Source organism: Spea bombifrons, chromosome 3 (genome assembly GCF_027358695.1).
Source record: "Spea bombifrons isolate aSpeBom1 chromosome 3, aSpeBom1.2.pri, whole genome shotgun sequence".
NCBI lineage: Eukaryota > Metazoa > Chordata > Amphibia > Anura > Pelobatidae > Spea > Spea bombifrons.
Window position 1 is genome coordinate 107,144,612 of NC_071089.1, and position 20,999 is coordinate 107,165,610.

A 20,999-nucleotide genomic window follows, 5' to 3' on the forward strand; every position below is an offset into this window, starting at 1 on the left:
CCCAGGAACTATTGGTTTTACTCCAATAACAGGGTAAGTATGCTTCGGGTTGCAAAGTCTGGAGCTAATCACTTCAGCACCAGCATCAAACTCGAAATTCGAAGGATCTGGAGTGACTCCGTATTGAGGAATGGTCTCAGATCCCTTGCCATGTATTCTCCAACCTCATCGGGCATTATAGGAAAAGACTCAGAGCTTGGCAAAGGGAGGTAGCACAAAGTATTGACTAGAAGGTTTTTTTTTAATTTTAGATCAACCTCTGTTGTTTTTGCAATTGTTTGATATCCATGAAAGCTAAGTATTTTTGCGTATCGCTTCAAAAAAATATCAAAAGGTTAAACAAGAAAGAACATTTTTTCACAGCCTTCTTTGCTCATATTTACAAAGGTGCCAATATTTCTGGAGGGCACTGTACTTATTAGTTATTCATCTAGTCCACACCAGACTTTACAGAATATGACATGTTGGTGAGTAAACACAAACGCTAACACACATCCCCAAATGAGACGGCATTGGATTGTCCAACAGGAGCAAAGGATGGTATTTCCCTGTGATGGACTACAAGTCACTTGAATTGGAGGCTCAGAAATAGAAAGTTCACCACTGCCCACCATACTAAAACACGATTTGTGATGTCATAGGTTTAGTTGGCCATTTATAAATTATTCTGTCCTTCCACTACAAATATTTGAGGGGTTTTGTTAAAAAAAAAAAAAAACACAGATTAACTGTGGCATCACATTCATATGTATAAAGGCTGGATTCATACATGTCATTGTCTTGCAAAGCATTAACCCCTAGAGTGCCAGTTATGTAAGAGATACACAGCTGGCAAAGAAGATTGCCAGCTATAGATCTCCTATGTGGCAGCACTTTATGTGGGTAGGAGATCCTGTTGACATCGCGGGGCACATGCTATTGTTAATGGGGAAGTGAGTGGGGAGTGAGGCGTGCCGCGCGCTTCACCCGGAAACAAAAGAGAGTTCCCAGGTATGCCAATGTGCCAATTCTCTAAGAGTAAATTACAGCGGGAAAAATTAGATTGTTGTGGTAGACTTTGGGACAATACAGCTAAAGAAAAAGTAGGGACAATAGGCTAGGACAAAACCCTCTCCCACTCTAAACCCCTTTCATCCGTTAAAATAAATGAGACATTTTATTAACAATAAAACAGACAGATGAGCTTTTGTGGACTACAACACCCAATACCTTCAGCCAGACTGATAACAAAGGTACACAAGGGCTGCCATACTTGTGGACATGGGTATTTTGTACCTATATTTAGTTTTTTTTACCACTATTAGTAATTAACGTGTTATACGTTGGTTGCATAGACAATCTATATTTGTGTCCGATTACACCTTCTAGATAAACTAACTAGGGCTGTGTAAATTGTTGCCACATTAATAAATATATATATATATATATATATATATATATATATATTGACATAATAACAGGATTCTCATCACTTTTAGCATTTGGTTTGGATTCTTGAAGGAAATGCTAGGGAAAAAGTACATTTTGGGATTTTTGGGAGGAGTTTATCACTGTATATAGTTACGTGACAAGCTTAAACTGTCCTGAAAAAACAGGTTCCCCTAAATAAAGTGTAAACTATGCTAAGGTTATCGAGTAAATGTAACTATAGCAAAAATGGGCCGGCCTCCCACAGGGAAAAAACTGTGCTGACCCCTGGTGTCACAGTCAGGACTACTTGCCAAGCCGTGACGGTGTGGAGGGAGTGGGCATGAAGGGGTTAATAGCGCCAGGCCTCTGGGTTTACTAACTTCACCCCTTAACAAGGCATCAGTTATACCAAATTAACCCCCAAATCCTGCCTGTATCCCCCCAGGTAGTCTGCCACCACTAATGATTTTGATACCGGATTCGTGAGAAATCCGCATTAGAACATTTATCTCTATATATATATCAACCCGCCCCGGGCAAACAACATATATATATCCTGTAGAACTTAATAACAATATGGTAACGTGTTATCCTCTCTTAGGGTTTGTGGATATCGATACTAGAGCCCAAAGACAGACTTGGATTATGAATATTTTAATAACAAAAAGACAATTATTACACAGTGCCACAATTACAAAAAACAAGTCATACAAAAAAAAAAAAGGGCAAACAGTTCTTAAAAAAATGGGACTTAAACACAGGACCCTCACTCACGAGTTTCTTCAATAAGGCGGACTGTGGGAACTCCTTTAGTCCAGATGGTTTCTTATGATGTTGTTCCAATCAGATTATATCTTGGAGTTCTGCTTTGAGGTGGCTGCATTGCCCCTAAATCAGACTCTTTTTCAAGAAAACACCCCTCTGGCCACATGACCAATTATATGACACCTTTTCCAAGAATTGGTTCCCATCTTTGATCTGCCAATAAGTTATGGTGGGGTAAAGGTGATGGAAAACCCCTCCACTTAAGATAGGAATGGAATTCCTATAACTAAGGATCCTTATCAGTTAGGCCATGAATCACCACCAGGGTCCTCTGGGAAGATGACACCTCTTGCCAGAACAGATACAGAGGCCATGCACAAATAAACACATTTAAATCAACAACAGATTAGCCCATTGAATGCTAACACAAATGAATAAACCACCTCTGATGGATTATCCTTCCATGCATCCACTACATAATATGAGTTTATATTATATAAGCTTTCATGGGTAACACTTTTATACCTAAACCCTCATAACCACTGGTGTAACTACAGGAGTCACAGAGATTGCAGCTGTAACGGGGCCCGTGCCTCTAGGGGACCCGGTGCGACCCCTTCTTCCTGTTTTATCATATGTCTTCAAAATTTAGTCCAGGTCGGAAGGGTCCTTTCTAAACTATTTTGAACCAGCACTGGGAGACAGGAACTGAAAGAGAGAAAGCTGCAGGGGCGGGAAAAGGTAACATATGTATATGTGTTTGTATATATGTATGTGAGCATGAATGTATTGTGTGTGTGTGTGTGTGTGTATGAATGTGTAACTGTGTGTGTGAGCATGGATGTATAATTGTTTGTGTGAGCATGAATGTGTAATTGTGTGTGAGCACAAGTGTATAATTATGTGAATAAATATGCAATTCTCTGTGTGAGCATGGATGTATAATTGTGTGCATGACTGCATAATTGTGTGTGAGCATGGATGTGTAATTGTGTGTGTGAGCATGGATGTGTAATTGTGTGTGTGAGCATGGATGTGTAATTGTGTGTGTGTGCATGGATGTATAATTGTGGGTGTGAACAAGGATGTGTAAGTGGAGTGAGATGAAGTGTGTGTTAGTAGTGAGCATGAGTGCATGTAATTTGTGAAAGTGTGTTTACAAATGTTAGAAGGGTGGGCAAGACCAGTTGTGTTGGGGCAATGGTGGCACAGACTAGCTGCTGACGTCTTCTCAATCATGTATCTAGAGCAGGCATGTCCAAAGTCCGGCCCGCGGGCCAATTGCGGCCCGCGTTCCGGACTGATGCGGCCCCCAAGTGAGCCACGGGACTTGGCGTCATCAGCCGGCGCAGGGAGAAGGAAAGCGCGAGATCTGGGCTTTCCTTCTCCCTGCGCCGGCACACACAGCCACACAGCGGTGGGCGCGGCTTCAGTGTTGTGCGCCGGGATCTGACAACAAACCCCGGCGCACAACAGCTGTTGCCGCGCAGATCGCAAGGGAGCAGTATCGGAGGTATTTACCGGACATCCGGCTTAAAATCACTTAAGGGAGCCGGATGTCCGGTAAAGACCTCCGATACTGCTCCCTTGCGATCCGCGCGGCAACAGCTGTTGTGCGCCGGGGTTTGTTGTCAGATCCCGGTGCACAACACTGAAGCCGCGCCCACCGCTGTCCGTGCCCTCTGAACCCCGTGCCCTCGGAAGAAGACAGAAGAACTGAAGAAGAAGAGGAGCGAAGAGCAGGAAAAGGAGCTGTAAGGAGAAAAGAGGAAAGGTAGGAAAGCATACAGTGAGAGTGGATTGGTGTATGTGTGTGGATTGGTGTATATGTGTGGATTGGTGTATATGTGTGGATTAGTGTATATGTGTGGATTGGTATGTGTGTGGATTGGTAGATGTGGATTGGTATATATGTGTGGATTGGTATATATGTGTGGATTAGTGTATATGTGTGGATTGGTATGTGTGTGGATTGGTATGTGTGTGGATTGGTATGTGTGTGGATTGGTATGTGTGTGTGGATTGGTGTGTGTGTGTGGATTGGTGTGTGTGTGTGGATTGGTATGTGTGGATTGGTATGTGTGGATTGGTATGTGTGGATTGGTGTATGTGTGTGGATTGGTGTATGTGTGTGGATTGGTGTATGTGTGTGGATTGGTATATGTGTGGATTGGTGTGTGTGTGGATTGGTATGCGTGTGGATTGGTATGCGTGTGGATTGGTATGTGTGTGGATTGGTGTATGTGTGTGGATTGGTGTATGTGTGGGGATTGGTGTATGTGTGGGGATTGGTGTATGTGTGGGGATTGGTGTATGTGTGGGGATTGGTGTATGTGTGGGGATTGGTGTATGTGTGGGGATTGGTGTGTGTGTGTGGATTGGTATGTGTGTGTGGATTGGTATGCGTGTGGATTTGTATGCGTGTGGATTGGTATGCGTGTGGATTGGTATGCGTGTGGATTGGTATGCGTGTGGATTGGTATATGTGTGTGGATTGGTGTGTGTGTGGATTGGTGTGTGTGTGTGGATTGGTGTGTGTGTGTGTGGATTGGTATATGTGTGTGTGGATTGGTGTATGTGTGTGTGGATTGGTATGTGTGTGTGGATTGGTATGTGTGTGTGGATTGGTATATGTGTGGATTGGTATGCGTGTGGATTGGTATGCGTGTGGATTGGTATGCGTGTGGATTGGTAAATGTGTGAGAGTGATGGGTGTTATGCTGTACCATTTCCAATGTATTTTTCATTATATAATTATGCTCTAAAGTACATCATAACTCCCATCACTCTATACTGTTCCATACAGTGGCAGAGCTGGGAGACAGAGGCCTTGCACCCCCACCGCAGGACTCCTGAAAGGTAAGTGAACTTCAAAGAGGGAGAGGGTAGATAGTTAGGAGGGGTAGATAGGGAGAAGGGAGTGAGAAGGGGTAGATAGGGCAGAAGGGAGCGAGAAGGGGTAGATAAGGCAATCATACTCCTATCATGCCAAGTCTGCGACTGCCTCCTGGAATCTGGGTATGCCTGGGCATGATAGGAATGTGATTGCTGTTAACAATTATATATATATATATATATATATATATATATATATATATATATATTGTTATTTAATTGTTTTGTCCTATTTTGGTGTGTTACTTACTTTAAATAAAAGTGTTAGATTTTTTTTATGGTGTGTGTGGGGGGTCATATTCAGTTTCGGCCAGGTAGTTTTAAAGTGTGTGTGGGGGGGTGCCACATACAGGATCCGCCCCGGGTGCCAAATACTCTAGGTACGCCCCTGCCCTCCCCTACACAATTTCTTCATCAGATGCCCTTGTGGCTGTGTGTGCCGGCGCAGGGAGAAGGAAAGCCCAAATCTTGCGATCTCGGACGTCGCTAGATTTGGGCTTTCCTTCTCCCTGCGCCGGCACACACAGCCACAAGGGCATCTGATGAAGAAATTGTAGGCAGTGGCGGAACTACCGGGGTCGCGACTGCGACCGGGCCCTGGAGTTCTGCCAGTCAGTGGGGCCCAAGGGGTGCCGAGCGGTTGCTGAAAAAGGAGAGTGAGAAAGGGATAGATGTGGTATGCCGTTTTCAATAAACTTTGCATAAAATAGTTAATTTGCATTTCATTTTAATGGTTCAGAAAATGTCAGGCAAAATGGTCGGCCCTCGCACATGTTCACTTCATCAAATCTGGCACTCTTCGAAAAAAGTTTGGACATGCCTGATCTAGAGTAACCAGCTTTCTTCCGGCCACTCGCTCCCGCGAGACTTTAAGCCGGTCTGATTTTTGCGTTAATTTCTGTCAGGATCGCGCTTCTCATTCATTACCACGATTGCCAACACTTCCGCCCTTACTTGTTTCGGCGTTTAACTAGCACAGCTCCCGTGACGCACGTACGTTGGAAGCGTGCAAAATGATTGAAAGAGGGTGGCCGAATTACCCGTCGTCCTTTGCGTTCCACCGAGATCTGGGCCGCTCTCGCGGGATCTCGCCCTCTTCCTAGGCCGTCACTGAGAGAGGACGGTGAGTTCAGCTGAGCGTCTGCTGTTAATGTCTTCTTTTACCTACCATTCCTCTCACTCGGGGACCGAAATGACTTCGTGTTTGGGCAGCTCAGGGGCTCCCCTTGGCAGACGAACCGATATGTCGGCGCCGGGTGCTTCCCCCGTGGAGGATGGAGACTGATGGCGATAGGTTTCAGTCTAGTGGCCGGCGAGTAATGGTGGTTGTGGGGGGGAAATGCGGGGAGTTCTGGGAGATGCAGGCCGGTGCTCAGCACGTGTGATCCGGTTTGGCAGCCCGCCTGTGTTTTACTGTGTATGGTCTCCATTATCATTAGTTATATATATTATATATATATATATCTATCTGTAATGCCCTGCTTCCTGCACATACCTAGACCTGCCTGTATTAGTGTGCGTGTGTAATATATATAAAATAGTGTGCGTCTGTCATATATATATATATATATATATATATATATATATATATATCTATATAAAATAGTGTGCGTGTGTCATATATATATATATATATATATATATTAGTGTGCGTGTGTAATATATTTAAATTAGTGTGCGTGTGTAATATATTTTTTTTGTATATGTATACTGAGTTTTAACATGTGAGTAGTGGCTGCACTGCCTTGGTTTTGGGTAATGCTGGTCTCCATGTTCTGTTAGATTAATGTGTTTAAGTCTGTATATATTTTGATATATTATGTTAAACACAGGGTTTGGTTAAAATACTCCTTGCCTTTATAAGTATCTGAAACCAATGTGGATATCCTGTGAGGTTGCTCTCATAGGCTCTGTCCTGGTGGCGTACGGGAGCGCAGCGTTGTATGGCGCAGTGACGTATATTCCCCTTCCACGACATTGGAGAGCAAGCGCGTCCCCGGGCCTTGGTCTGGTGTGGACGGCGTCCTGTATATTCCTACAACTTCCCAGAGCCTTCGGGCTGTGATTGGGGAGACAAACCATGCAGGATACATTGATAGAATAGAAATGCTTGGAGTGTGTTGAGTGGGTCGGTACATATTGAGAAATAGGTAATCGGTGTCGCTTATTGCATGGATGAGCGCCTGGCCAGGCTGTGCTTCTGATAGACAGTTTAAAAGATTGGGCTAACTATCTGAATTTGCTCTTAATTCTTGCAGAAAGGCCATGTTCAGTACAAGCGCCAAAATCGTGAAGCCTAATGGCGAAAAGCCCGACGAGTTTGAGTCGGGTATCTCCCAGGTAAGTGAGCGATGATTTGGCATGGCCAAGAGAGCACACATGTACACAGCACACGTGAACTTTAATTTCCTCTGGCATTATAGCCTAAAGGCACATTTGTGTAAGAATTTTATTTAGACTTCTCACATTTTCCCTATAGATCACATAAACTCATAGTTTCACATGTTGTACTGGTTTATTTCTGACCTTCTGTAGCACTACTGCTGTTAATCTGTGTTTTAAGTAGTGGCTCTAGTTACTGTGCACAATAAACTGCATAGTGTATAGGTCAATAATGGCCTTGGGTTCTATGGCACTTTCCTTTGCTATGAAGAACATGCATAATATAACTTACTACAGGAAATTGTTAGACTTCTGGGAAACGCATTAAAATATAGCAAATGGGTACATTTAGGTGCTGGCTTACCCAACATGGGCATCCCATGAGGTTGCTCTCATGGGCTCTGTCCTGGTGGCGTACGGGAGCGCAGCGTCGTATGGCGCGGTGACGTATAGTCCCCTTCCACAATGTTGGAGAGCAAGCGCGTCCCCGGGCCTTGGTCTGGTGTGGACGGCGTCCTGTATATTCCTACAACTTCCCAGAGCCTCCGGGCCATGACTGGGGAGACAAACCATGCAGGATACATCTTCAATTTGCAGGCTGCAATGATTCCTCAATACAGTTTGCCAGTAAACAGCGATTACAAAACTGAGCGCTGGCACACTATTTTTCATTCTGCTTTAATTTTATAGGCTCTCTTGGAGCTGGAGATGAACTCTGACCTTAAAGCTCAACTGAGAGAGCTGAACATCACAGCAGCAAAGGTATGTTAAAGAGAATTTGGTAAAACATCTGTAGCTCGTACTGTAATTTTTTTTTGAGCTCTAATTGGTTTAGGGATATTTAGTTTAAAAGGGTTTAAAAGCTTACATATGTAAGCTTAGATCAATGGCTAAATGTGGGAAAACTAGCATATTTTTGAATTACCAGCCTTGCTGTTGCCTCCCCTTCCTTAACTCACTTACATAGTAGCCTTAACCATTAAAGCTGGGGCAATAACTAAATGTGGGGAAATTACTTCTAAAACATCAATATTGTGTGGTCTGTAACCCTAGTACATAGGTTTAAATTGGTCATATGGCAACAGCTAATCTTTTATAATTTAATGTGGCAATAGAGCATCTGGTACATGAAGTGTGCATACATAGGTCTGGAAATGGTCAGTGGCATTTCTTATTATGCTGGCATTACCCAACGTGGATATCCCGTGAGGTTGCTCTCATGGGCTCTGTCCTGGTGGCGTACGGGAGCGCAGCGTCGTATGGCGCGGTGACGTATAGTCCCCTTCCACAACGTTGGAGAGCAAGCGCGTCCCCGGGCCTTGGTCTGGTGCGGACGGTGTCCTGTATATTCCTACAACTTCCCAGAGCCTCCGGGCTGTGACTGGGGAGACAAACCATGCAGGATATATATTTTAAGGCTAAGTTCCTGATATGCCAAAGTGAGCGTAATGAACTGTCAATGAGTTATAGAGCCAGGCTAAGGATATTGGGGATCTTGTCACTTTTGAAAAAGCTTTTGCTGCTATTGCAAGGGGGGAAAAAAGTACAGTTCATGTATGTCTTCTAATTCGTGAAGCGCTCTTCTCCCAACAGGAAATTGAAGTTGGTGGTGGAAGAAAAGCTATCATCATCTTCGTTCCTGTTCCCCAACTGAGATCTTTCCAGAAGATTCAAGTGAGGCTGGTTCGTGAGCTTGAGAAGAAGTTTAGCGGCAAACACGTGGTCTTCATTGCTCAGGTGAATCAAAGTGTTGATTGTTGAGCAGTCCTGGAGGGTATGGTTGTCTTCTGTAAATGTTGTTAGTGACTAGTTTTTAATGTACCAATCTTATGGGCTCTTTTATAATCTTGTATGTAATGGAATCTGTAAATCGACTTTAGATGAGAACCATTTGGCCGACCACCAAGTCAGCCAGTTTTTCCTCCTGTAGAGACTAGGATCTTGATTAGTCCTTGGTCTTGTGTTGGACATAAAGCTTTACCAAAAACAAAAGGGTTATGTCACTTCGCTCATAAGATATATAAGGCTTCTAGGCATACTGAACATACTTGAGCATAACATATAAATGAACATTACCCTTAATAGCCCAGCAGGAAAAACTGTCTAGACCAAACTATATGGATTAAAAAAAAATGGAAAGCATGAGCCCTGCCAATGTAAGACCACAGTACACTCCCCATCATATGAACATACAACATATTCTGACAGATCACTGTGTAGACACTTAAAATACAAGTGCCTTTAAAATAGGAGGGTAAAATACAAAAACACCTCAAGCATTACGACCTGTCTGCACCTGGAAAAAGCATCTGAAGCAGCAATGAACAAAGCAAATAAGAATGCATGACTGTAGCTTCAATCCAGCAACAGCGCTCTGTCCTAGGCATACAGTTGCTGCTTCAGCTAAATCCAAATTAAAGCTCCTCATACAAACAGAAGTCTTGCAATTGAATGCTAAATCCTGGTCATCCTTAATGACTTCATAGCCTTTGCCAATAGCGGTAACTGATATATTGTATCAAGCGCATACATGTTTGTCTCATTGGGTTGCTGCATTAATAACTTGTGTACAGCTGGCAAAGGCATGGTCTGTATGGAAGCCCTCTTCCAAACGCCTGTATTCACTCAATATCTTCCTCTAGGGTCCTTAAAATGAAACGCCACTCCTTGATAAAGTGTAGGAACTGGCTTTGCTCATAGAAATCAGCAACATGTTATGGAAACTAGTGCCAGTGCATGTTTCACTTAGGCTTCTTTGCTTAAAACAATGCTGAATCTATCCCATGTATGTTTAAATTCCCTTACTGTATTGGCCTTTAACCTCTGATGGGAAGCTGTTCCACTTACCAACCACCCTTTCTGTAAAGTAAAAAAAATACCTGCTTTATATCTCCAGCTCACTGTGTTCCAGTTAATAGGGACATGCAGCTATTACATGCATTATGTGCTTGATGGCTTAATTATCCCTTTAACATTTAAAACCGTTAAACATAAGTTGTAATAGGCTATGTTCAAATTATTTTATGTAAAGTTCATAGAACTTATTTACTGAAATGTTATGAGTTATTGAACCAACGTGGATATCCTGTGAGGTTGCTCTCATGGGCTCTGTCCTGGTGGCGTACGGGAGCGCAGCGTCGTATGGCGCTGTGACGTATATTCCCTTTCCACAACGTTGGAGAGCAAGCGTGTCCCCGGGCCTTGGTCTGGTGTGGACGGCGTCCTGTATATTCCTACAACTTCCCAGAGCCTCCGGGCCGTGATTGGGGAGACAAACCATGCAGGATACAGAAAACTTAAAATGTTGATGCTATTTTTAATTGAGCAGTTATTGAAGAAAAATTGTCTAAATACTTAAGGGCAAATATTCCGTTTTCAAAATGAAATGCTTCTCGTTTTATACAGCTTTTTGCCACTTGGTCTATAAGTGACAAATAACATATATTCTGACAGTTATGATGCTGGAACGTCTTGTGGTGTACAAGTTTTTTTTTTTTTTTTTTTTTTTTTTTGCTGTTGAAGTGTTTGAATACGAGTTACTTACTGTCCTTATCCCAATAGAGAAGGATTCTGCCCAAGCCAACAAGAAAAAGCCGCACGAAAAACAAGCAGAAACGTCCCAGAAGGTGGGTAACGACACATTCTCCCATTATAATAAACTTGTCGTATAAGTGTGTATCGGCACAAATGTACGCAGTGTGTTAACTAGGAAACCTAAGGAAAATAACCAAGTCCGTACATCTTTGGTGCCAAAATACCGCTAAAATATACAAACACCAGTAATGGTCAATGTTTTCCCAAATGCATGTTTATTATAACCAACGTGGATATCCCGTGAGGTTGCTCTCATGGGCTCTGTCCTGGTGGCGTACGGGAGCGCAGCGTCGTATGGCGCGGTGACGTATGGTCCCCTTCCACAACGTTGGAGAGCAAGCGCGTTCCCGGGCCTTGGTCTGGTGTGGACGGCGTCCTGTATATTCCTACAACTTCCCAGAGCCTCCGGGCTGTGACTGGGGAGACAAACCATGCAGGATACAGCACAACTAGTTCATGTATATTGCCCTTTCCTTAAACACAATCTGCAAAGTGCTATAAATCTCTTCCATACCCTAGTGACTTATCTTGGCAGATGTGGGAAATATCATTGAGTTTCTGTATGTAAAATCACACCTGGTGCACGGGTTGCAAACGATAAGACATGAAAACCGACTGGTGGTGTTAATCGGTGATCTGTGTTGTGCGGCTGGTTTGGTTTTATTAACTTTCTATTTTTGCTTTTATTTGAAATTTGTGCTGGGATAGCAGACTTCATTTTTAGTTATGGGTTGTCAAGTTGTTTAATTCTGTGCTTAACTTCATAATTGATAGCCAATAGGCTACATTGATTCTATAAAACTTTTAAATATTTATTTTGTGTAAATTTGCCATATCTGTTTTGTACACTTTCTCTTTATACTGGGTCCCCTTAATTACTTTGCACACCCAATGCCTTCATACCAGTTACCTGGACATTGTCCCATCCTTCACAATTTTTTTCCCCCCTTCTGAACATGCCCATTTAACACAAAAGGCAAGATTCTTTGTTAATACAGCTAGCGTATCATGTGCCAGCGCTGGGCCTTGTTTCTTTAATTGACACTAATGTGCTAAAACCATTCCTCTGTGTAATGCAAAGTTCATTTAATTAGATTAATGAATGCCACTGTTATGCAGGACCAGGCATGCCCTGCTTTCTTGTATAGGTCAAGCTACATGGTATATAGTGAAGCTGGTGAGCTAAAGTGTTCTACTCGCATTTAGGGAGATGACCTTTTAGACCTGTACATCGAATGCAGGCAGGAGTTATTGGACTGTTTAAAATTTATTTTTCTTGTGGAGTAAGGCTGTGATGTCTTCTGACTTGTGCGTTGTTTTTAGCCGTACCCTTACTGCAGTGCATGATGCTATCTTGGAAGACTTGGTCTTCCCAAGTGAAATCGTGGGCAAGAGAATCCGTGTAAAATTGGACGGCAGCCGGCTTATCAAGGTCCATTTGGACAAAGCACAACAGAACAATGTTGAACACAAGGTAGTAGTCTTAATTCAGATTGTCTCAACCAACAAAATTAATGCTAAAAAGTGAATGGCAAAATAAACTAAGCAAGCTTTGTTTGTAATCTTAATGGCCGTATAGTCTACTAATGAAACCTTTTTAATGCCAGTTGCTTTAAATGTTACCATTACTCACCCTTGGTTATCTCTTTATCCAACGTGGATATCCCGTGAGGTTGCTCTCATGGGCTCTGTCCTGGTGGCGTACGGGAGCGCAGCGTCGTATGGCGCAGTGACGTATAGTCCCTTTCCACAATGTTGGAGAGCAAGCGCGTCCCCGGGCCTTGGTCTGGTGTGGACGGCGTCCTGTATATTCCTACAACTTCCCAGAGCCTCCGGGCCATGATTGGGGAGACAAACCATGCAGGATACAACAAACTTGTTATGTTTATGACTGGAAACGTCATCCAGTCATTCAGAAATGATATGGATGACAGGATTCATGTAAAATAAAATGTAACGTATAACACTATTTACACTTTTCCAGCAAAAAATGCCATTGACTTGCTGTAAGTATGTAATTGAATTAAGTTCTGAGTATTTTTCCCTCCTTTTAGGTGGAGACATTTTCTGGTGTCTACAAGAAACTCACAGGCAAAGATGTGGTTTTCGAATTCCCAGAGTTCCAGCTGTAAAGTGCAACTGAAATAATAAAAAATATTCCTTGTTACGGGTCTGTTTTTATTTTCTTCTAACCCTCCATCTAAACCATACTGAGCTTTAAGGTATTAACGTTAGATGATGTTTTATGTATTGGCAATAGGTTATTTCTATCCCATTGGGTTTTTGTGGTGCAAGAAAAGGTCTCTGGGTAACCATGCAGGGTCAAATAAAGCCCCGTATTTTTAACCCATTACTTGGCAGAGTAACCGGGTAGTCTTGTGTTGCTTTATGTTTAGTGCAGCTGTATTGGGATACATCCTACTGTAAAGTAAAAAAAATCCCAAAGAACAATAATAGTTTCACTGTTGTGTCAAGTTTAGTGCAAATGTGCTTTTTAATCATCTTTTTGAAGCTAAGCTTTAAACAATGCACATTTAATATAGGTGTGTAGTCTTCCAATTGAATAAGAATGCAATTTGGGGTGCTGTAATGTTTTGCTCACTTTAATAATTCAGATTGCGTCATTTTACGATAGTATGAAGGTGTCAAGGCTAGAGTTTCCCTCCAAAGACCAGGGAGGGAAATGTCAACGTTTGAGGATTGTTGTTGGAGGAAAGGAAAGCATTATTCAAACCAACGTGGATATCCCGTGAGGTTGCTCTCATGGGCTCTGTCCTGGTGGCGTACGGGAGCGCAGCGTCTTATGGCGCGGTGACGTATAGTCCCCTTCCACAACGTTGGAGAGCAAGTGTGTCCCCGGGCCTTGGTCTGGTGTGGACGGCGTCCTGTATATTCCTACAACTTCCCAGAGCCTCCGGGCTGTGACTGGGGAGAAAAACCATGCAGGATACATGTTTCTTCACATTGAGTTTCAACTAAAGATCAATGGACGAGTGAGATGTGACTGCTGTCTGCAGGAGGGATTCATCAAGTTATTTCCAAGAATCTGCATGCTCTATTTACATGTTTAATGAATTAGTTTTTGCCTTTTTTGTCACAGATGCCAGGTAAGCTGTTGACTAAACTGCACAGCAGAGATAATTGCTTCCCTGAAAGTTTGCTATGGGCTATACTATTGCAGGAGTCCTGTCTTTTTAGTAAATAGATCTGTGTAGTGTACTTGAGAATGAAATAGAACTTCTGAGAGGTTACATGGGAAGTGCCATAAAATAACATTTGCAAATTAACATTGGCAACAACTTTTATTTCCTTTTGGGCTAATAAACGTTTATCTGGAGACCTATCCGTTGTGACATTTTTATCTGGTTTAACGCCACATTTTGTGCTGATTGTTTATGGCAGTGTTGGATGGTTGGAACTGAGCTATTTATCACAAGGCAATGTGGGAACTAGGACATGTGAAATCACTAATATGATGCTGTTTTAAAACCACCACTTAGGGACCCAAGAGTGTTTAGTACTTCTGCATTTTTTTAAAGCATAATATCCCCCTTGCACAAGTTTTTTCTTTTTCTTTCAAGGTTATTTTTATGTAGATATGCATCTTGGCTATAATTAAAAATATTTATTGAAATATGCAGGTTTTTATGCATTTTGTAAGATTACAAAACTAGCTAGTGCAATAAAATACATAGAATTTGGCTCATGCACATCCGCTTATTTATTTTTAAATCGGCATTAAGAATTTTTCTTTAACTCCTGCTTCAACCCCAAAGTGTAATATTAAAAAAAAAATAAAAAAAAAAATAGGCAGGTATAGAAAGACTGATTGCTCTATAACAAGGTGATCAAGTAATAGAAAATGCAATTAAAAAAAATAAATATTCACTATAGCATGACCACAGATGTAGAGGTTACTGCCAAAGGCCATGTGCGGGTAGTTGGTTCCCTGACAATCGCATTCATGAGAGCGGCCCCTTTTAGCTGCTGCTAGCCTGCCTTGGGTTGCGGTGACTGCAATTGGCAGCATTTGGTGACTGTAGCAGAAGATGTAGTATGTTCTCGGTTTTTAATGGAGTTTATTACAACCTGTCATTAAAGGGATAAAAAAAAAGGAAAGCAAGAGTCTTCCTGGACATTCGTTTTTAACTTATCGTAATAAGTCATTTTGGAGGGAGTTTCCTTTTTAAAACAATTGGAGAATTACAGTCATAGTCCTGTAGATGGCAACAAAGGAGCTTCAAGTGCCCACTACTGTTAGGTTAGTCATAGACCAGTGATGGGCAACCTTTTTGGCGTGGTGTGTCAAAAATCGGCAAAAAATCGAGCATAACTCGCGTGGTGTGTCACTTCGACAAAAAACATAATTTTGCGCAATTTATAGTTTAAACTACAAAAATGTATAATTGCAATATATAATTGTATTTAATAAACCAAAAACAAATTATTTAACATACCTGCTTAGTAACTACTTACCTTTCAGGAGTCCTGCGGTGGGGGTGCAAGGCCTCTGTCTCCCAGCTCTGCCACTGTATGGAACAGTATAGAGTGATGGGAGTTATGATGTACTTTAGAGCATAATTATATAATGAAAAATACATTGGAAATGGTACAGCATAACACCCATCACTCTCACACACTTGCCAATCCACACACATATATACCAATCCACACATATATACCAATCCACACGTATACACCAATCCACTAATCCACACGTATACCAATCCACACCTATACCAATCCACACCTATACCAATCCACACACATATACCAATCCACACACATATACCAATCCACACGCATACCAATCCACACGCATACCAATCCACACACATATACCAATCCACACATATACACCAATCCACACATATATACCAATCCACACACATACCAATCCACACATATATACCAATCCACAAACACATACCAATCCACAAACACATACCAATCCACACATATACACCAATCCACACATATACACCAATCCACACATATATACCAATCCACACATATATACCAATCCACACGCATACCAATCCACAAACACATACCAATCCACACACATATACCAATCCACGCGTATACCAATCCACACATATACACCAATCCACACATATATACCAATCCACAAACACATACCAATCCACACACATACCAATCCACACACATACACACCAATCCACACATACATACCAATCCACACGCATACCAATCCACAAACACATACCAATCCACAAACACATACCAATCCACACATATATACCAATCCACACGTATATACTAATCCACACACATACCAATCCACACATATATACCAATCCACACACATACACCAATCCACACACATACACCAATCCACACACATACACCAATCCACACATACACCAATCCACACACACATACACCAATCCACACACACATACACCAATCCACACACACATACACCAATCCACACACACACATACCAATCCACACACACATACCAATCCACACACACATACCAATCCACACACACATACCAATCCACACACATACACCAATCCACATGCATACACCAATCCACTCTCACTGTATGCTTTCTTACCTTTCCTCTTTTCTCCTTACAGCTCCTTTTCCTGCTCTTCGCTCCTCTTCTTCTTCAGTTCTTCTTCCGAGGGCACGGGGTTCAGAGGGCACGGACAGCGGTGGGCGCGGCTTCAGTGTTGTGCGCCGGGATCTAACAACAAACCCCGGCGCACAACAGCTGTTGCCGCGCGGATCGCAAGGGAGCGGTATCGGAGGTCTTTAACCCCTTGACTGCTAACGACGGCATGGTGCCGTCGCTAGCAGTCCCAGTCAGGTGCTAACGACGGCACCATGCCGTCGCTAGCACTCTCCTACCTTGATGGGGGTCTGTGGACCCCCATCACCACCTACCCCGGCGATCTGCCCCTCATTTTGAAGGGCATCACTGGGACCACCCGATCCGGCCGGTGACGTCGCGCGTAATGACGCGATGACGTCACCGCGCAACTTTATTGAAAACTGACAATTGTCAGTTTTCACGGTATGGGGGCATGCTGCTTAGATGCCTGTATCTCAGGCATCTGAGCAGCTACAGACCCCCAACATATACCGTTGGAAAGGTAATCGCCTCACCTTTCCAACGGTATAATGCCTGTAAAAAAGAATAAAAAATATTATGTTAAAAAAATAAAAATGTACAAAAAAAGTAAAAAAAAATGATTTGGGGGTCTCTAAAGGCAGATAAATAAAGATCAAAATTGCCTAGAGACCCCCAAATTAAATTAACTAAACATAAACTGGTTTAACTTTAAAAAAAAAAAAAAGTTTAAGTATTCTAGTTAAATGATCACTGTGGTAGCCAATGTTACCACAGTGATCATACAGCTATAAAAAGTCACATTCCCTTTTTAAAAATGGCCGATACTAAATTTTAACCCCATGATCCCTTTGATCTTGGGGTTAAATTTAGCCAATGGTAGAGGAAGGCAATTTTTGAAATCCAGATGAACTGCAAAAATCAGCCGTATAGCCTGTAGTACGTAAGTTAACCATGTCATCCCTGGAGCCCCTTGCATTTTTACTGCAAAACTTATTTTTGCTGTAAAAGTGATTTTTTTTCTCCCTTTACGATCATCTCTTTGGGATTGTTAGGGGAAAGAATGGTGTGTGTGGTTTTGCGAGTGAATGTATGGAAAGTATGGTGTGTGCTTCTGTGAGTGAATGGAGATATGAAAGGCGTGTGAATGATTAGTAATTAGGGTTGAATCCTTGACGTGGCATTACTGCTCACGTAAGAAGCTAAATTATGGCACAAAAAGTACATATTTTCAAAAACCACACCCCTCGGCGCATCAAATGAGGGGCTGCGTGTGTTTCTAGGACAAACCTGGAGTGCGCAAGACACAAATGAACATGTCGCTATGGTTAGAAAAAACATATTTTCTAGCCAAAGCGACATATTCCATCATTATCTGTGAACTTAACTTTTGTCCTAGAAATACATGTAACCCCTCATTTGAAGCTCCAAGGGGTGTAGTTTCTTGCAATGTGTACTTTATGTACCCTAATTTAACTTCCCAGATGTCTAGACCACCTTAACTTCAGATATGGCAGATTGGAGAATCTTGTTAAAAAATTGTCTTAAAACATTTAGGGGTGATGCCTGCATTTAGACAGCTCTAGACAGCTGGGAAGTTAAATTCTGGTACATAAAGTATATATTTTCAGAAACTACACCCCTTGGCGCATCAAATGAGGGGCTGCATGTGTTTCTAGGACAAACCTGGAGTGCGGAAGACATAAATGAACTTGTCGCTTTTAATTTTATTTATTTTTTATTTTTATTTGTGTGATATTCACTTATTTGTTGTGCAAGTCAGATTTGTGATACAAATACAAATAAGACCTCATTTGCTGCGGCTGGAGGTGTAGTTTCTAAAAATATATAGTTTTGTTGGCATATTTTAACATCCCGGGCAGCTAGAGCTGTTTAATTGATGCAGCCATGCATTAAATTTAAAGATGAATTTTGTGATAGTCTAATAAATTTAACTTTTAGCAATAAAATATGAGAAAAACACAGTCTACTGTTCTCAATGTCTGTTTATTTTAGACCGGTTACCTACTACAAATATTTAGCAACACAGGTTTTGATATTAGAGTTTAGAAAAATAACATTACAAACTAGTTTTTATTGAGTTGGAAGTGAAAAATTACACTTTTTTCCCATTTTTGGTTGTATTTTGCAAACCTAATGAGACATACACATATAAAAATGGTATATTTGGAATCTGCTGGGTGTGCTGAAAAAAACAATATTTGGTTTGTATAGTTTATTCCCAAGAAATTTACTTGAAACACGTTTAAACGTGAGATGCACCAAAATGCCGAAAACTAGCTTAGCACCAGGGTGTGAAATGGCTTAGCAGCCAAGGGGTTAACAGACCTCCGGCTCCCTTGAGTGATTTTAAGCCGGGTTCAAGGGAGATCCTTGAACCGGCTTAAAATCACTCAAGGGAGCCGGTGGTCTGTTAAAGACCTCCGATACCGCTCCCTTGCGAGCCTGCTCCTCCACCGCCCCGCCCCCCGCTAGTTACGCTAACGCACGTCCCGCCCCCCCCCCTTTTTGCGGGGGGTGACACGCGCAGGATTTCCTGCGATTCATCCTCGGCTCCTGCACGGCCGCCGAGGATGAAAGAATCTGTGCTGGAGGAACGGGTCCTCCAGCACAGATTCTTTCATCCTCGGCGGCCGTGCAGGAGCCGAGGATGAATCGCAGGAAATCCTGCGCGTGTCACCCCAAATGGCTACGCGTGTCACCACTGACACGCGTGTCATAGGTTCGCCATCACTGTCATAGACCATATTACAACCTTTTATTAAGTGCTGTACACTTCAAATAACGTGCTTAACCCATACTTAACAAACATACATTAACACGTAGTGACTCATCAAATGTTGGAACCCTGCCTGTAAGCTTTTCATCTTATGCTTTTACACAAAGTTCCTGGCAAGAATAGTGGGCTAGAGAGGTCCCTGCTCCTGAGCTTACAATCTAACCCCTTCAGTACAGTTGATGTGCCTGGCACGTCATGGGGTTAAATGGCTGTAGAAAGCAATCCATTATTGCTTTCCTTGCTCAGCTGATGTTGCTGCGATGCTTTAACATTGAGGCTTCGAGGAAATGCTTAAAAAAAAAAAAAAACGCAGGGGCCCCCTACCATTGTTCTTAGGAGCGGTCTTATTCACCATAATGAAAGGCTATATAACTTAAATTATAGACTGAATAGGATATGGAGGCAGAATTTTCAACATGTCAAATTTCCAAGGTCAAAAACTGAATTGCACATGCCCCAAATGGCTAGCCCCCCTCCAACAACCCAGCCCACCCAGGCATGGAGGGTATCACTGTACTCAGGAGATGTTGCTGAACACATAATGTTGTGTAACACTGCCATATAATGAGTGTATGGAAAGAGTTGATATACTAGCATTTGAAATACCCCTGGGTGGTCTAGTTTGATGGGGGTAAATTACACTGACTGGCTTCAAATATGTCCCAAATTGCACATGGGGGCAGAATAACCAGTTTTGAAAAAATGGTTTTGAAATAGCAATATGCTACTTATACTTGTTGCCCCCATAACTTGCAAAAAATATGAAAGTGTATAGATACAGCCAATCATGTGATATATTCGTGTCTAGTTAGCTTTGGCTCAGTGAATATTGTGGAAGGGGATCTGCTCAGACCCCTGTGCGGTAATGCAGAAAAAGCTCCTGTTAAATTTAATGGGAGCTCTTTCTTGTCACTGATTTGGTGCTTAATCGCTCTCACGCTCTCTCATACTAGTCACTGGAAGTTCAGCATGGCACCTCATGGCAATGAACCCTCTGAGGATCTGAAAAAAAGAATTGTTGCTCTACATAAAGATGGCCTAGGCCAGGGGTAGGCAAACTTTGGCACTCCAGGTGTTGTGAACTGCATTTCCCTTGATGCTTTGCCAGCATTATGACTAAGAGCATTATGGGAGATGCAGTCCACAACATCAGGAGTGCTGAAGTTTGCCTACCCCTGGCCTAGGCTATAAGAAGATTGCCAAGACCCTGAAACTGAGCTGCAGCACGCTGGGCAAGACCATACAGCAGTTTCACAGGACAGGTTCCACTCAGAACAGGCCTCGCCATGGTCAACCAAAGAAGTTGAGTGCATGTGCCCAGCGTCATATGCAGAGGTTGCCTTTGGGAAATAGACATATGAGTGCTACCAGCATTGCTGCAGAGGTTGAAGGGGTGGGGGTCAGCCTGTCAGTGCTTAGCCCATACGCCGCCCACTGCATTAAGGCTAGGTTTCCACTTGGGTTTTTGTCCTGTGTTATTTTCTTGAGTTTTTTCTGGCGTTTAAGCCTTTCTGTGGAAATTGCTTTTTTGACCTTAGGCGGTTTTCC

General features: G+C 42.5%; 1 protein-coding gene and 7 non-coding genes across 9 annotated transcripts; all 8 read left to right on the forward strand.

The window, feature by feature from the left end:
• Window positions 1–6,120: 6,120 nt before the first annotated feature.
• Window positions 6,121–13,213, forward strand: RPS7 (ribosomal protein S7). 2 transcript variants are annotated; one of them, XM_053459881.1, is made up of 7 exons: window positions 6,121–6,193; window positions 7,329–7,410; window positions 8,143–8,214; window positions 9,046–9,189; window positions 11,014–11,078; window positions 12,370–12,523; window positions 13,101–13,213. In XM_053459881.1, the coding sequence occupies exons 2-7, from the start codon at window positions 7,336–7,338 to the stop codon at window positions 13,176–13,178; spliced, it is 588 nt and encodes a 195-aa protein (XP_053315856.1). In that variant the 5' UTR covers window positions 6,121–6,193; window positions 7,329–7,335; the 3' UTR covers window positions 13,179–13,213. The 2 variants fall into 2 exon arrangements, with proteins under 2 accessions (XP_053315856.1, XP_053315858.1); XM_053459883.1 differs by having other exon boundaries at window positions 6,127–6,193; window positions 12,370–12,520.
• On the forward strand, window positions 6,944–7,165 carry LOC128488277 (small nucleolar RNA SNORA73 family). The gene has a single exon (XR_008353701.1). It is a non-coding gene; the product is annotated as a small nucleolar RNA SNORA73 family (small nucleolar RNA).
• LOC128488271 (small nucleolar RNA SNORA73 family) lies at window positions 7,817–8,038 on the forward strand. The gene has a single exon (XR_008353696.1). It is a non-coding gene; the product is annotated as a small nucleolar RNA SNORA73 family (small nucleolar RNA).
• LOC128488272 (small nucleolar RNA SNORA73 family) lies at window positions 8,642–8,863 on the forward strand. The gene has a single exon (XR_008353697.1). It is a non-coding gene; the product is annotated as a small nucleolar RNA SNORA73 family (small nucleolar RNA).
• LOC128488274 (small nucleolar RNA SNORA73 family) lies at window positions 10,524–10,745 on the forward strand. The gene has a single exon (XR_008353699.1). It is a non-coding gene; the product is annotated as a small nucleolar RNA SNORA73 family (small nucleolar RNA).
• LOC128488278 (small nucleolar RNA SNORA73 family) lies at window positions 11,271–11,492 on the forward strand. The gene has a single exon (XR_008353702.1). It is a non-coding gene; the product is annotated as a small nucleolar RNA SNORA73 family (small nucleolar RNA).
• Window positions 12,698–12,919, forward strand: LOC128488273 (small nucleolar RNA SNORA73 family). Its single transcript, XR_008353698.1, has one exon. It is a non-coding gene; the product is annotated as a small nucleolar RNA SNORA73 family (small nucleolar RNA).
• Window positions 13,214–13,779: 566 nt separating the features above from the next.
• LOC128488270 (small nucleolar RNA SNORA73 family) lies at window positions 13,780–14,001 on the forward strand. Its single transcript, XR_008353695.1, has one exon. It is a non-coding gene; the product is annotated as a small nucleolar RNA SNORA73 family (small nucleolar RNA).
• Window positions 14,002–20,999: the final 6,998 nt, after the last annotated feature.